This window comes from Crocodylus siamensis, chromosome 14, assembly GCF_052110815.1.
Source record: "Crocodylus siamensis isolate JL-2025a chromosome 14, ASM5211081v1, whole genome shotgun sequence".
NCBI lineage: Eukaryota > Metazoa > Chordata > Crocodylia > Crocodylidae > Crocodylus > Crocodylus siamensis.
The window spans coordinates 19,010,663-19,026,789 of record NC_143408.1 but is presented as its reverse complement, the minus strand read 5'-3'; the positions used below and the strand labels follow the sequence as shown (position 1 = coordinate 19,026,789).

At 43.4% G+C, this 16,127-nt stretch overlaps 1 protein-coding gene across 3 annotated transcripts in view; it reads right to left on the bottom strand.

The window, feature by feature from the left end:
• NFRKB (nuclear factor related to kappaB binding protein) overlaps window positions 1–16,127 on the bottom strand; it is a 32,410-nt gene that overhangs the window by 11,161 nt on the left and 5,122 nt on the right. For 2 of the 3 annotated variants that reach the window (XM_090027342.1, XM_090027343.1), the window contains 15 exons: window positions 13,780–13,954; window positions 13,180–13,281; window positions 12,062–12,135; window positions 11,569–11,653; window positions 10,255–10,435; window positions 9,375–9,483; window positions 8,735–8,861; window positions 7,808–7,873; window positions 5,853–5,932; window positions 5,732–5,775; window positions 4,184–4,244; window positions 2,888–3,062; window positions 1,533–1,639; window positions 920–1,043; window positions 319–398 (listed from right to left, as the gene is read on the bottom strand). In XM_090027342.1, the coding sequence (XP_089883468.1) occupies window positions 319–398; window positions 920–1,043; window positions 1,533–1,639; window positions 2,888–3,062; window positions 4,184–4,244; window positions 5,732–5,775; window positions 5,853–5,932; window positions 7,808–7,873; window positions 8,735–8,861; window positions 9,375–9,483; window positions 10,255–10,435; window positions 11,569–11,653; window positions 12,062–12,135; window positions 13,180–13,281; window positions 13,780–13,954 (1,590 nt within the window). The remainder of the gene's footprint in view (window positions 1–318; window positions 399–919; window positions 1,044–1,532; window positions 1,640–2,887; window positions 3,063–4,183; window positions 4,245–5,731; window positions 5,776–5,852; window positions 5,933–7,807; window positions 7,874–8,734; window positions 8,862–9,374; window positions 9,484–10,254; window positions 10,436–11,568; window positions 11,654–12,061; window positions 12,136–13,179; window positions 13,282–13,779; window positions 13,955–16,127) is intronic. The other variant, XM_090027344.1, reaches the window with a different exon arrangement.

Sequence of the window (16,127 nt, the reverse complement as noted above, 5' to 3'; positions counted from 1 at the left end):
CCCTCCCCCCACAAACCATGAGCTGTGGAGGTCCATACCCAAGGCAGGGAGTGTAGTTCAGTTCCCATGGCCTTTCAGTTGAGACCACCAACAGGGCTGACAATTAATGCCAGTCATGGTGGTGATTTTGTTTCCAGAGGACTAGCATCCATGTTCCTGGGACTACGAATCACCAATTCATTCTGTATATACAAATGTTAGGTCCAGTTGATGGCAGTTATTCTGTACCACTAGGGATAGAAGCTAAATTCGACTCAATAACTCTGTATCCCAGTCTCAATTCCCCAAATCATCCTATCCCTAAACAAGACAACTTACTGTCTTGGCTGCAGGTTTAGGTTTCTGCTGAAGGGCTTTCTTGGCCTTTGCTGCAGCAGCCTGAGCTTGGTGAATCCGCTCTGTAAACAAGAACAATTAATTACAATCCCTGAACAGAGACTGAAACTGATGCAGCAGAGCCACATCACCATTCATTCATCGCTGTACCTTCATTTTGAGACACTATAATCAGAAATGTCAGTAACAAATCAACTTCATAATATAGCAAACTGAAAGACCTCGTAGCCTGTCCAGAAACAAGGAAGACTATTAGTAAGAAATATGCATGAAATGCGCTAACAATCAAATACTCAATCATCAGTCATGTGTGCATGTCTGGACACACATTTCTGGTGCATGGAACGTAATTTTTCTGACTAAATAGTCAAGCCTTTCACTTTGTTATATTATTCCATAGATCAGTTTAACTGTGGATGAAATAGTTTCATCAGGACCAGAAAGTGACTAAAGAGGGAAAAAAGACTGACTATCAGTTACTTCATCCACAACAAGCAGCTTGAAAAATGAAAGTTAAATGAGTTTTTTAAAGTTTTAATTTTTACTAAGGTAAAAACAGCAATATTAACAGGTCAGGACCTACCAAACTCCTCTTCACTCCTGTCCCGGTGCAGATATATCCATAGTTTACGTCCAATATCGTATTTCACACAAGGATCTTTCTCATAATGGAGCCGGTCCAGAGCACCACTAACCACAGTATTAACCTGGATAAAAAGTCAAAACTCACAATAACTTAAAGAGCCCAAGTTTGGCCCAACAATGGTCATACTGATAAATGGTGAGGAGTATGAATCTTACAAATTGTTAGCAACCTTCTTTTGAATAAGGAGGTGCAGCCTTTGAAATGCAAATGACTATATAGGATGTTACTTGCTATTCAGATGGAGCCTTACCTAGATGGAGTCTCTGTAGGCAATGACACCCTACTTAATATGAGAAGCTGTAGACCACAGTGTTAACTCGGTCGGACACATATAGCCTACTATCTGTGCTTTAGTCCTCCAGAGCACAAGGCGAGAGTGTTGTACTAAAACAGTAAAACGGCACACGGATCCCATTTCCAAATCAACGAGCCACAAGCTACTGAGTCACTGAATATTGCCTTTTCTGAACAGTGCATGCTTTAGGAGAGATACTTGTTTCCGAAATGTAAGTATGCTGAGCTTTATATGGATCATTTTTGTCTAACTTACTTGGGCGCTGGTGACATCAGGAGCCAGGAACTGAGAATCTTTAAGCAGTTCACAGATTTCAGCACGTGTTCCTTCTCCATTAGGAAGGCGGGCTGCTGCATCCCGCACTGAAAAGAGAAAGATTAGGCTCTATGAGGAAAACTCAAAGGCTCTTCCTCTGACTAAGCTCTATCCAGAAATACCTTCCCAGAACCCATTAATACTTATGACTGAGCAGACTATAAAGAACTAGTCATATGCAGCATCTTCAACACTTGCTGGCCTGGGTGTTAGAGAAATGACCTCAGGAGTCTGAGCTCTATCACCTGCATAGCTCTGCCACAAACTAGAGTACCCAAAGACAGAGGACCACTATGACAAATGGAGAGGACCCCAAGCTAGGACATGATCATGTCCTCTTATTCAATGATTTAAGTGTAAAAATACCTTCTATTCTCCTACTTGTTCCCATCTGAATTTTCCTCAGTAAATGAATAGAGATCACTTCAACAATAAAAATTTGAAATTGATAGCCTTTGTCTTCAACTCAGTTACAGCCAGGGGGCAGCCATGAGTCTCATCTAGCTTTACCTGCACTGCAGACCACATTAACAGGCCTTCCGTCAGAAGAATGATAGCTCTCTCCTCCAAAGGGGATTATGCTGTGACGAAAAACATACTGCACACTCAGACATGAGCTAAACCCCCTGGATCACTAGTCTGCAATAGGCTCTTTCCAAACTAATGGAAGATCTGTAAAGTTCATACTTTTTTCTTCAATGGGCACCACCCCCACCACAAATCCCAGACAAAATGCTACTCAAGAGAGCTAAAAGCAAGCATTAGATTATGAGAGTGATACTAGGTTTACTCCCACTCCAATCCCGTATTCACCTTGCTTATCTTGGCTAGCAGTTTCCTTTTCAACCACCTCCAAGTCCCACACATGCACAACCCTGACCTCTACCTTCTCACGCAGGAAGGTCATACGTTTATGTCACTGCACATATCCAAACCATTCCACACAGGACCATTGTACCAGGACACAGTTCAAAAGCACCTTTGTTGTTTTTCTAATACTTTGAGTACTTCTCCTAGCCAGGCTCCACATTTGTGCATCTCTCCTTCACTCTCCTCCCCACTTCTTACTCACAGATCAATACAGGCTGAAAAGCCAGTCTCTTCTATTTCTGTCATCTGGAACAAGCTCTCTGAATCACCCTATTAATACCTTATTTCAAGCATCTTTTCTTTCTTGCTTAGGTCATCTAATTCCATTCTACTATTATGAGCTAGCTATGCAAAGCCCCCTGTGATGCAATTTGAATTAAACAGTATCATAAAAAGTTGTATTGCAAAGAGTGCTACTGCCTTACCAAGGGACAAGATAGTGACATATGCTGGCCTGTCCGATCGCAGGAGAGAATGCTCTCGAGCTTTGTTCAATGAGGTCTCTTTGTCAAACACGCCCTTCACAGGACCAACAACTGACTCAAAGCCATGCATGCGGAAGGTGAAGGCCTTGTGGGGCTGGCTGTAACGGTAGCGCTCCTGCAAGTGTGGAATAAAAGGGGAACAGTGGAGAATAAGTTACATTGTGAAGACATCTTATTAGCTCCTCATGAGCATGGCAGTTACTTTTACACCAACATCTACCCTGTAGCAAGCATGAAATCACTGCCATTTCTCATGCCTCAAGGCTTAAAACAAATATCAGCTATTTCTTCTGATTCAGCACTACACAATGAAGGGCATTAGGGTTTCTCAAGCCTCTCTTTGAAGCACCCAACTACGAGCACTTCCCAAACCTCAGCATATGGGACACCATGTTAACATGAGGCTTATTTTTAAGAAAAACAAGTCTTGCTGCGTTTCAGCCTGCTAATGCAAGCAGCCCTATCAGGGTCAAGGAGATTAAGCGTAAAGTACACTAGTCATGGCAGAAATTAAGATGCTATCATAAGTTTTAAATCATTGAGATGCCAGACATGGAAGGGCAATTCCATCAGCTTAGTTTCTTTTTAGCAAAGTAGTCTGAACAGGTAAGAGATGTTAGCGAGAATTCTCGTCCACATATAAAACACATCCTCCCAATCCTTTGTACCGTCATTTGGCAAAGATCTCCAGATCCATACCTGGCCTTTCACAGACCTGCCCTTATCAGTGGGCACACATACAGAAGAGGTGAATATCTGCTCCACAGTACATTAATCCTTAAATGGACTGCTAGTTGAAAAAGACTTATTGGAACCAACAAGTGCTACAAATAATGCTGCCAGGTCTGTGTGCACATGCATATACCACTTGTTTTGTGCTGCTTCAGTCCAGACTAGCTCAGGTGCACGTGGCTAAGTCACCTTCAAGTATTGGAAGCTCCAATGGGGATACAAATCCTGGCATTACTATCTGAATAGATTTGCTGTTTTATACCTGGTAGGAATAACACTGCTGGATTTGGAGCAGAAACTGCCAGGCTATGTTCTCAGTGCAGCATGATTCAGCTAGTAACTGCAGCAGCCATGTAAAGGCAGTGTATTTGTTACAGCAACACTTTTTTGCTTAAATTTGTAGTAAAAAATTCCTGTTCCAGATCAGGCTATGGATTCACCATACCCTAAGCAAATTCAGTTTTAAGGCCATTCATGTTAAAACAAAGAGTATTTTCTCCTCACCTGCTCCTGGAAGACACGTTTCTCCTCCCCAGTGCTGGGTCGGACTACATAGTCAGTCCTTCTGAAACAAAGACAGTCATCAGCACTGAGTGACTACAGACAAACTGCAGCCAAATGACATCATATAGGACCAACTCCTCACACCCTCTCTGCAAATATCTCTACATGAGAAGAAACTGATTCTGAATGAACTTACCTTTATAAGGATGAAATGCTCTGTACAGAACTTAGTGTTCTCAAGACTGCCTCTGGAGAAAGGTGGGGGCCAACTAACGATTAGAGCATGGTACTGAGAGTCAGGAAGCTTGGCTTCTGCCCCTTATTCCATCTGGATAACTCTGGGAAAAGTCACTTTGTCTCTCCGCAGCCCGATCTGATCAGGGTGCAGCAGGGCAGGCCCTACGAGGAAAAGCTAAGGGACCTGAACCTGTTCAGCCTCCACAAGAGAAGGCTGAGGGGGGATCTAGTGGCCTGTTACAAACTAGTCAGGGGGGACCAGCAGGCATTGGGGGAGTCCCTGTTCCCCTGAGCACTCCTAGGAGTGACAAGAAATAATGGACACAAGCTGGCAGAGGGGAGATTTAGGCTAGATATCAGGAGGTGCTACTTCACTGTCAGGGCAGCTAGGATCTGGAACCAGCTTCCAAGAGAAGTGGTGCTGGCCCCTACCCTGGGGGTCTTTAAGACAAGGCTCGACAATCACCTTGCTGGGGTCGTTTGACCCCAGTACAATCTTTCCTGCCATGGCAGGGGGTTGGACTTGATGATCTGCTCAGGTCCCTTCCGACCCTACAAACTATGAAACTATGATTTTTGTTTCTATAACATGGGGATATTTGAATCTCCCTGTGAGGTAGATTTATCAGAATACAGAAAGCTCTTACACATTTCTATGAGCATCTTTTCACACACTGTGTATCCGTAATATGGGACCATCAACTGCTAGACTGGAATGTAGCTTCTGTTAACAATGCACAGCCATAACAAAACAATCAATCCAGCACTAGGGGGGGAAAAAAAAAACTCCCCCAAACCCCTCCCATTTAATCAAAATGGTAGAGGGAGCTCAGGGAAGCAGAAAGTAAATTTCCAGAGTAGGAATCTGGCTAGAACACTTAATTACACCTGGGATTTGAAAGCCCAGCTGTGTTCTTTCTACCGCTAATATATCATCACTAGCAGTGAAGATTACATAATTAGAAATGAACTGATGCTGATAGTGCATAAAATAGGACAGAATCCAGCTCACTCTCCTGAGACTGTACTGGATCTGCAAGGCTTATTTATGTCATCAGTAAGGCCAGCAAAGACTCAAAGACCTCTGAGGCAGCTATCTGCAGTAAGCTGACAAAGGGGAGGGAGAATTTTTCATTATCACTTAAGCAACTGCCACCAGCCAAGTGGTGTTTTTTTGTAACTAGCTCTTCAGAGGGGAGTGCACTTAGTAATATCTACTGCAGATACAGTGATTTAGGCTCACAGGCCTGAGTACTGAACTCCACCGCTGTAGGACCAGAGTTTCTGGCTACCTCAGTACCATATACTTACACCCTGGGAACTGGTGTGGTGGCATCTGGACTGTCTTCATTTTCCTATTGAGAAACAAAGAAACGTCAGACAGGTGCATAACCAGCTGGGATCAGCTCTACTAAGGGATTCTCTGCCTCACCTTGAAAAACATCTGGTCTTTGGTCTCCAACCAGAGTTGAAAAAGTGCTGCCAATTCCTTCTCAAGATCTTGGGAAGAGCCTGGTACAAAAAGAACACAGGAAAGAGTCAACAGGAGTCACTTTTTTTGTAACTAGCACCCTGCTGCTTGTTCTCCCATTAGTGTCCAAAACCCCCCTCATTGTTTAGATCACAGCAGAGATACCTCAATTACCATATTTACTTGCATACCACATGCACCATCCCCCACAAAATTAGCTGTCCAAAATTGGGGTGTGTGTCTTAAGCAGGAAAGCTGATTTTCTGTCCAGAATAGCAGCAGTGGCATTTCTACTCAGGCAGCCCTGAGAGGGTCAACTGATTTCACAGCTCATTAGAACCTACTTATTTCCTGTTAATTGCTCTTCACTCAACAGGTATTAATGATCCTCCTCTCTCCTTTTTAATGGTTTGATGTTCCACTAATCAAGCTATTCTCTCTTTAGCAATTTAGCTACTGTTCTCTTATTTCACAGCCCCGTTGACTATTTTAACTCTTTACAAAATCTGACCATGGAGTCCAATCTTCAGCAACAGTTACAGTTTCAGCTTTTCAAAGCAGCTAAGTACTGCTAGTAATTCAGCTGTGAAAGGATTAAAACTGTAGCTTCTGTCTGAGCAGGAAAGGAATGGTGAATGAAGTAGGGCATGTTGAATGGTGCAAGAGAACCCAAATCCCTCAGCAAAAGGGAGCGTAACACCCCCACTCCCATGATTCTGAAAACAAGGATCTGGAAGAGTATCTTCCCAAGTTCAAATCTGAGCGAGAATCAGTGTGGTTAAGATATGAAGTATGGCCAGATAAGTAAACAGAATTAGAATGCAGGAGGCCTGGGTTCTGCTGCCAGCTGTACCATTAACTCACTGGGCAAGCTCCTTATCAATCTGCATCTCAGGTCCCCTGTGTTATATCTATTACACAATTATCTGGCTAATTACATGATAAATTTAGACTGGCTACATGTGCAAACTAACTATGGCGCCTTAAAAAGGTCCAACGAGCTGTAAGGTCACTGCTCAAAAATGTGTAATAACTTTACAGCTGGTTTCTATCCAGGTTTAATTTGCACATGTAGGCAATGGTCCCCAGGCTGGGAGACACAGCTGCTGCAGATCTCTCAGCCACTGAGGTGCTCTATGTAGCAGCTAGGACACCACATCTGCTGTGAACTCCCAGCCGCAGAGCACCTCACACACCCCCAGGGTTGGGAGATCACAGCAGTGCCCCAGGCACAGCTGCGACAAGAGTCCCACAGCTGACAGGACTCTCTGTTCTGGCTGTACCCCATGTGGGGTGCTGCTGTGATATCCCAGCTCCAGGGGGTATGTGGGATGTCCTGCAGCTGGCAGCCCATCAGCAGAGGGGGCTTCCAGGTGCAGGAGCCTATTTCTTGTTGATGCAGGGGGAACCCAGGATCAGGCTTCCCTGAACCAGCAGTAAGGCACAATAGGATCCAATGTGCGATCCCACAGTCGCGTGGCATGCAGGAGGCAGGATTGTGGGGATTACACATTAGATCCCTTTGTGCCCTTACCTGCACATGTAGAGGGGGTCTCAGTTCTCCTTTTAAAATGGAGACCGTTTTACTGTTCTGTCTCACAGAGCAGCTTAATTCATCAGTGTGTGCAGTATACTTAGTGCTCCTTAGAAGTAAGGCAATAGAAAAAAGAGCAAATATGAGATGTTCTAGCAGCCTGGAGAAGAAGAGAAGGCACAGTCAGGTCGCAACACTAAGGAAGCTGTCATATCCCACTTTACCCAAATCTCTCCTGCTGACCTTACTGATAAGACAAGAAAAACCTTGCAGGCTACAAAAAGACAGAGGTGCTGAACACTGAAGTAGCTGAAACATGACACCTAGAAAAAACATCTAACCGTAACTATTATAAACACAAGGCAGGGAACAAGTTACTGACCAAGCAATTTCCACTGCTGGGATTTTTCCTTGAATTCAACAAATGGAGAAAAACTGGGAGGAACATCTGCAATTAAAAAGATGTGATTTTCATGTCCAATGCTTTACAAAGATACACATGGAAAATTCTAAACTACATTTAAAGCTGCCAAATTAGATCTGCAATGATGAACAAGGCACTTTAACTGATTAGCTAACCACATCTCTACATATGTCATTGCTGAAGGTGCTAGAGGGTATATCAGCAGCTTAAGGTTGGCACTGCAAACCCCAGAGAGCAGAGGAGCAAGATCCTGAACCTTCACTGATGCTGTCAGTTCAAATCCAGTTCAGACTGGAAGAAACCTGAAGTTGCTACCATACAATGGACACTTCTTGGCTATGTAAGATGAATTTAGAACTCTTCAGTTCAGTTCCCAGAGTATTCATATTACAATCACTGTTATAAAAATATATATATATATATATTAATGCTGCCCCCACCTTTAAAAGCCACAACTAGGAACCCAAGGACTGAAGTGTGTCATGGAGAGCGCACTTCCCCCATACTGCAAGTGTTAGGGCCTTGCTGCATCTGTGGATGTGATAGGCCTGTACCGTCACCACTCAAGTTGTACTTCTTCTATAGATAATTTATTAATCAGGGGACTGCAGTCTTCCTGGCTATCCACAGGACACCTTTCACCAAATTCCAATTCATACACATTTTGAGAGAGATCAGGAAAAATACAGCAAGTAGAGTGCAATGCTAAAAAAACCCCCCAAACAATCCCAATGTTGCAACACCCTCACAGAGGTGCAAGCAGTATTAACAATGACTCAGTACCTTCAGTACTATGGTGAATTAATTGCTGACTAGGATTCAAATACAGACCAGTGTAGAATTGCAGCACAAAACAAAACTAGTATTTTAAACAAGAGGTCTTACCTCTACTGTCACCTGTCAAATATTGCAGGGCAGGTAAAACCAGCTCTGACCAGTTAGGGGCAAAGGAGAACCAGCTATTTAAGGTACTGGCTGGGGATGATTGCCAATCCAAGACTTTATCCTCAAGCTGTAAATAAAAGAAGTGAATTCACAGCATCTTTCAAGCAAGCTGTAAAAGGTTTTACTATAATAAATAATAAATGGCAGAGGTAGAAATCACAGGGAAGCAGAAAAATATGAACAGCAGAGTTTTGCAGAGACACACATAGGAAGAACATATTTTAGACAGCAAAAGCTGCAAAGGGGAAGCTTTAACATCAAGATTAGTCTTAACATGTGGAAAAAACAAGCTTATTGATAAGAGATTGACAGAAAGAAGGGTGCGAAAGAAGATCTAGAGTTAAATGGCTCAACATTTCTTTTGAATAGCATGCTCAACTTGCCTGAGATTACAAACCATTACAAACTTATGCGAGTATTCACTTAATAAGACTTATACACACGATTCTAGGGAACCACTCTGGTAATGGAATCACTGATACTCATAACTAGCAGAGAATTCCACTTCCTGACTGGTAAACTCCAAATTTGCTACGCCTAGAAAGGTTTCTAGAAGAACAGGGAGTGAGTGGATTCTTACCACAGACAGACTAGAAGGTCCTTCTACAAGCAGGATCTCCAGAAGGAGAGAAAAAAAGCTAGAAGAGATTTCATTTACTCCAAGGCATGGCTTGATGTCTTCAAGAGGTCTGAAAGTAAGGGAACACAACCAATATAAGTTAAACAGCCACAAATGAGAATCAACACTATATAATTACAGCAGTCTTCCCGCACCATCCTTCACAAAACAGAGGCAAGCAACCTCCAGGGTATTACCTAAATACCATCCACACCTGGACAGGGACATAAGGTCATAATAGGACACAGCTCTGACTTCCCCAGTTGTGGTTAAATGAGCTGAGAGTGGCTAAATGCTGGTTAGAAGCAACATATTCCATAGCCTTGCCAAAGTACCTCAAACCTGAGCTGCAGTACCTGTAGCCATTACTATCTTGAGAAGTGTACAGGGCTATGCCAATATACCTCACCAAATTTAGTGACCCACAATACCACCTCTCATTTTAGCAGCTTTGCGAGTAGATTAATTAAAAATACTACTAGCTCAATTTATCAAGTGGGTTCCTCATGTTTCAGGTGTATAGTATCAGGAATTTGATGAACTTGACCACCATGGGTTTCAATGTCTGATCTTCATTCACAATGTTGCAAAAAAATCATGAAGAATTATTTTTGAAAAGAGATCAGAGGGTTTTCCTTTCCATTGACAGCTCTCTTTAAACAGAATGGCTTAAAAAAGGACTGATTATACATCATCTCCAGTTGCTCTTATGCATGTAATGTACCACAGCCTGGACAAGTGGTGACTTTAAAAGAACCTTAATGAAGTTAATAGCGAGTGCAAGACCCTCACCCATTTCTGTGTCTGTAACACACACAGAACCTTCCTTGGAACCACTTACTCTTCTTTAACAGATGGCAGAGGGGGAGGGGACAGGTCCTGAGATATTGGTGGGATTCCCTCAGCATTGCTAAGGGAGTCAGCCAAATCTTCCACCTCAGATTTAATCACCTTCAGCTTCTTTTTCTTCTTTTCTTCTTTTTCTTTCACCTTCTTCTTGAGAGTTGCAAGGTCAAACAAGGCTTTAGATAAAAGAACAAAAGTCAATAAGCATAAATGCAAAGTCCTACACTTAGGAAGGAGCAATCCCATGCACCAGTACAGGCTGGGAACCAACTGGCTAAGCAGCAGCTCCATAGAAAAGGACCAGGGGATTACAGGGGACAATATCCTCAATAAGAGCTAAGTGTGCCCTTGTTGCCAAGAAGGCTAATGGCATGCTGGGCTGCATTAGTAGGAGTGTTGCCAACAGATCTAGGAAAGTGATTCTTCCTTTCTATTCAGCACTCGTGAGGCAACATCTGGGGTACTGTGCCCATTTTTGGCCCCACTACAGAAAGGATGGGGACAAATTGGAGGGAGTCCACAAGAGGGCAACAAAAATGGTTAAGGGGATGGGGCCAAGAGAACTGGTCTTATTAAGTCTGGAGAAGAGAAGACAGAGGGGAATTACTAGCAGTCTCCAGCTCCCTGAACGGTGGTTCCAAAGACAATGGAGCTAGAACTTATTGTCCTCAGTGGTGGCAGATGACAGAACAAAGAGCAATGCTCCCAAGTTACAACACGGGAAAGTTAGGTTAGATATTACAAAAAGCTCTCAGGAGGAGGATAGTACAACACTGGAACAGGTTACCCAGAGAGGTTGTGGACTCTCCATCTTGGAGGTTTTTAAGACTTGGCAATGAACTCAGTGGTTTATGTGATCCTCTGATTAGTAAGGATCCCATGGAATATCCTGTTTCTTCCTTAATTTATTGCAGTTGACTAGAAAAAGACTTTTTGGTCAGAGAATGGGATATTTAAAAATAGATGCTATCCCAGATTGGATTGGCTGACATATTTACTTAGACTCATACTGCTTTGACCTTCAGCCTTTTACAAAGGGATGGTATATGGCACCTACATTACATTACAGTAATTCCCTAGCCTCCCAGATATTTGTTAACTTAAGATTATTTCCAAGAAGAAAATTATTTCAGACCCAGATCAATAGTTACATTGATTTTTGCTCAAGTTTTAAAGTGCTTACTCTTGCAGCTTCTTCAGTTGTGATATAAGGTGACAGACAACCATTCTCTTTTTCCCTAGAGAACTACAGCTACAAACAGCCCCAGGGGCACATTTCCCACAACAATACTATACCTAAAACACGCACCTGCCAGGGAACCCTTCCTGCCAGCATTCACACGGGTCATGATGTCATCAAGAGTCAGGTCTCCTGTCATTAGATCAGGGTGGTCCTAAAAAGGAAATAGGGAAAAATAAGCAGACATAGGAGATAAAAAGCAGTGCTAAGATACAGAAGGTGCTACAGAAGTCAGAGCCTGACATTCCTAAAATCTATCTATGATTTTCCTCCAAAACTCAATTTACTGCAGATAAACTATGGAAAAAACTTAACTCTGGAAGTCTAAAATCAGCATTTAGTTTTTTCATAACATAAGACTACTGAGTTCCAGAAGATTTATGCAAGAACCAAAAGAGACAAGAAGTAACCATCCCATTTGCCGTCAACTGTAGGGCACGATAAAGGTTAAAACATGGGCCATAAAAAACGACAGTCACTCTGCCAGCCGAAGCTGCCAGCTGACAGGCGGTCTAAACACAACACAGGTAAATCCCCATCCCTAAGCTCCCGAGGGTCTTACAGGATGACGTTTCCGTTTCTCATGATGCTTCTTCAACATCATCTTCAGGTCACTCTCCCCGAGTTCTATTTTATCTGTGATGAAAAATTCAAAGGCTATTACTAGCATTCCTTGTCAGTCCATTATTACAGTAAACTAAAAAAGCTTTTTTTATCCATCCGCATCTTCCATAATCTTCAGCCTGCAAGAGCTCAACTTTCCTCAAAAGCTTCAAGATTCGAGTTGTGACCCACACCAGATCAAGTAGGGAACACTGAATACAACACTTTCTTCTATGAGCCATCTAACTTTACTTGGTTGCACGTGTAGGGGTTGCCAGCCTTGGCCATTTTCAAGGGGCCTAGGCCAAGCTGCAGAAATGTTGCCAAGCAGCAGGCCCCAAAAGCCTGTTTCTGTGTGACGCTAGTGTGAACCTTTGCAGATGTGACAAAAGCTTGGTCAGCAAAATAAAGGAGGCCAAACACAAAAGAGCACAAGGCCTGAAAGGAGATAAGGGAAGACCATACATTAAATAATCCATATATACAATATCAGAGCTTTATCTTAAAATATTAACACTAGTGATTGATGTAACCAAATATATTGTTATTCTGCTATAATAGATATATTTTAGTTAAAATGCTTAGATAATTTGTAAAAACAAAAAAAACCTTGTCAGAGAAGACCATAAACTAAGGTAAAGAAGAACCAGACCAGTGCTGAGCAGCACTCCACAATGAGGAAGGAAAGGTGATAAGAAACCTTCCCTCTGTCTTTCCCAAGAATATAAATCCTAACTGACACCTTCTAAGTCCACAAAACATCTGGCTTTGTCCTGTTCCAAAAGTTTCAGTGAAACAAAGAAATTTAAATAAAACCAATCAGAGATCATTCATAAATATTGGGCATAGGCTGGAGGAAAATTTGGAGAACTCGGCAGATTCAAGACAACCTGCTGCTTATCTGTGTGCCACCCACCCCATGCTTTCCATGTTTCCCCAGCTGGTATAGGTGAGAATCTATGTTGTACTGTCATGGGTAACCATGACTGACAATGCTTGACTCTTTAGAAGGTCTACAATGAACCTACACCTGCAGGAGTTGCTGCAGGCAGCCGCACATCCTAGCTCAGTTCTCACCTGATGTTTTCATGTCTTGCGTTGATAACGTGGGGGTCATTCTGAGTGGAACTGCTGGACTTGGGCAACGGGCTGGGGAATTTGGAAGCCAGGAACTCAGATCTGATAGAAGAAAAAAAGTTAAATTCAACCCCATTTCACTCTGTTCCCCGGAACTAGACAGAACTAAGCCAAAAGAACATGACTCATTTCTCTGAAAAACAAGAAATGTGATTAATTACATCTCAACACAAGTGCATGAGGATCAGCTTCTGCAAGCTTCTCTACCTATGCTCACAGAAACTGTCAATTTTATGTGGAAGTTCAGGTGATAATCTTTGTGATATAAATACCTGAAGACTATGATAACCTACCAGTGGAAAACTCTGTTTTTATTTTTGTGACTTCTTTGAACCATTCACTCTGCCCCTAAGAGCAGGTTATCAGAAGGGTCTTATAACAGACACTTTGATTCAAGGAAGTTAAATGCCAAGAGAAACCCAGAAAGGCACTCTTTCTTGGTTTGGTCTCTAAGGAAAGTTTTCAACTATTTGCACAAAATGTTCTAGCATGCCCACAGCCCAATCTGTTACACTAGTCCTAGAACAAAATGAACATTACCTTCTTCATCAGAGGATAAAGTAGCGTCTCCACATTCCTCCTTTATCTCCCTCAAAACCTTTAAGTAGCGCCGATGTGTCCGTCTATCCCGTTCTTCTGGGCCATGTGCAGGTGCTGGATGCTTCTTCTTAAGGGTCAGATCAGGCCCTCCTTTCCTAGCCAGGTCCAGCAAGTACTGAAAGAAGACGACAGATACACCACTGGAAGACTATGGATACAGAACCCAGTTCTGTAGGGAATGTAACTAACTTACATTCAAACCACACTACCCATTTAGTCTGATAAAAGTAAATGTTCAACATCCATGTTAAATTGTTAGGATCTGCCCCAGTTCTTTAGATGCTGAACCTTACTGTGGACAAACCTTGAGCATACAGACAGCTCTAAGAAGCAGGCCAGCAGTTAATAAGAGGCAGTCAGATAACTGATTTGTATTCTTCATTCCCCCCCGTTTCCACTATCCCTTATTCTCACTCCAAATGATCCACTTTATCAAGAACTGCCTACTCATTGTCCTGAAACACAACTGAGAACATGGACTTCAAATACCAGTTTTACATAAAAGATATGGGGACAAAAAAGGGCCTCCAGAGAAAAATGACACTGGTTTAGGCATTAGAATAAAAAAGTGCTACACACAAACCCTACCTTCCAACTCCTATTTCACTCCTTCACGAATAGTATAAGGGTCAAGATCACCCTTTCTGTAGGTGGAGAGCCTCATTCTCCCTGGCTCTCCAGCTTTAACTGCAGTGACTTTCAAGGCATGTAGCCCAGTAATTCACTACTTTCAGCCCCTTTCCCCCCCTCCGATTCTGGACCTGAGGGAGTAGTAAAAAAGTAGCCACAAGGCATTCTGCCTGACCTTGACCCTCCATCACAGCTGTTTACATCACTGGCACAGCAGAGACTGAAGAGATGCCAATTGATCCTAACCAGCTTCAGGTCCATCTACCCCACACCCACTGGCTGCTGGGGTCACAGGATGGAGTGGGCAGGGTCACCATGAAAACCAGCCTGGGACCCCTGTGGGTAGAGAATGCTCAGCTGGACAGGTGGGAGGGGGCCATGGGTAGGCAGGCAGTGGCACCCAGGAGGCACAGGTGGGTGGCGCTAGGTAGAAACAGCATGGGGCTGAGTCCAGGCCCAGGGCAGAGCTGCAATCTGCTCCCTGCACATCCCTCCTTTGACAGGTACCTGTGATCCTAGCCCTGGCCTCTCCCATCTGCCCCGCTCCTAGACATTGCTGCCCACCTGCCTGAGGCCCTAGCCCATTTGCCTGGCCAAGCGTGCCCTGCCAATGAGGGTCCTGGGCCAGTCTCCATGGAAACCCCACTTGCCTGCCTACCCACTCCATCTGGCACCATTGGCAGTGGGTGCAGGGCAGATGGGCCAGGGTGCCAGCACACAGCAGCAGCCAAAAGGAGCCACTGCAGGCCAGATGGAATCACTTGGTGGGCTGGATCCGGCCGTCAGGCTGTATTTTGCCTGCCTCTTGCAGAGATCAAAGGAAGGAGCCTCTCATATAGCAGTGTAAGAAAGGACCTTTCAGAAGTCCAGACCTGCACTGTATCCAGCAGCCAGAAACATTCTGCACTCCTAGCTCAACACTTTCACTGCATGTCAAACATTACATAAACTCTGCCTTCTAAGGCAGCTTCTCTAAGAAACAGAGAAGCTTTATCAGCCCCTGAAATTACCTGACATCCTAAGATTAAAAGCTCAGGACTCACATAATTAAGAGCTGCGCAAGAAGGGGCAGCTAAAAGCAACAGCATGTGTGAAGGCCCAATTACAAATAAATGGCTTATTTGGAAACCAGGCCCTCTTCTTTCACCTACTGCAAGCCTAGTATATCAGCTTGACTGCATATCCCGCTACAGCAGGGGTGGGCAAAATGCAGCCTGGGGGCCAGATGTGGCCCACCAAGGCATTCTATCTGGCCTGTGGGGCCCCTAAAAATTAAAAAAATTAATATTTATCTGTCCCTGGCTGCCTATCGTGCAGCCCTCGATGGCTTGCCAAAACTCAGTAAGTGGCCCTTTACCCAAAATAATTGTCCGCCCCTGCGCTACAGGGTAAAGCACCTGTAATATCCAAAAGCTGTCAGATTTTTTATTATGTTTACCACAAGCTGCAGGAAAAACTGAAAACCTTGGACTCAACCTTAACATAAGAAAAGCTTTCTAGTTAGTCTTTAACTATGTGACCAGCCAACTTTGCAAGCTAAGTTTAGTAAGCAATACTGCTTTATCAAAGAAGGTTAGCAGATAACCATAGCCTATGTTCTTTGCATTCCAAATTCAATGTCTTTAAAAGCCAAAATACCACAATTAAAATGAAAGGAG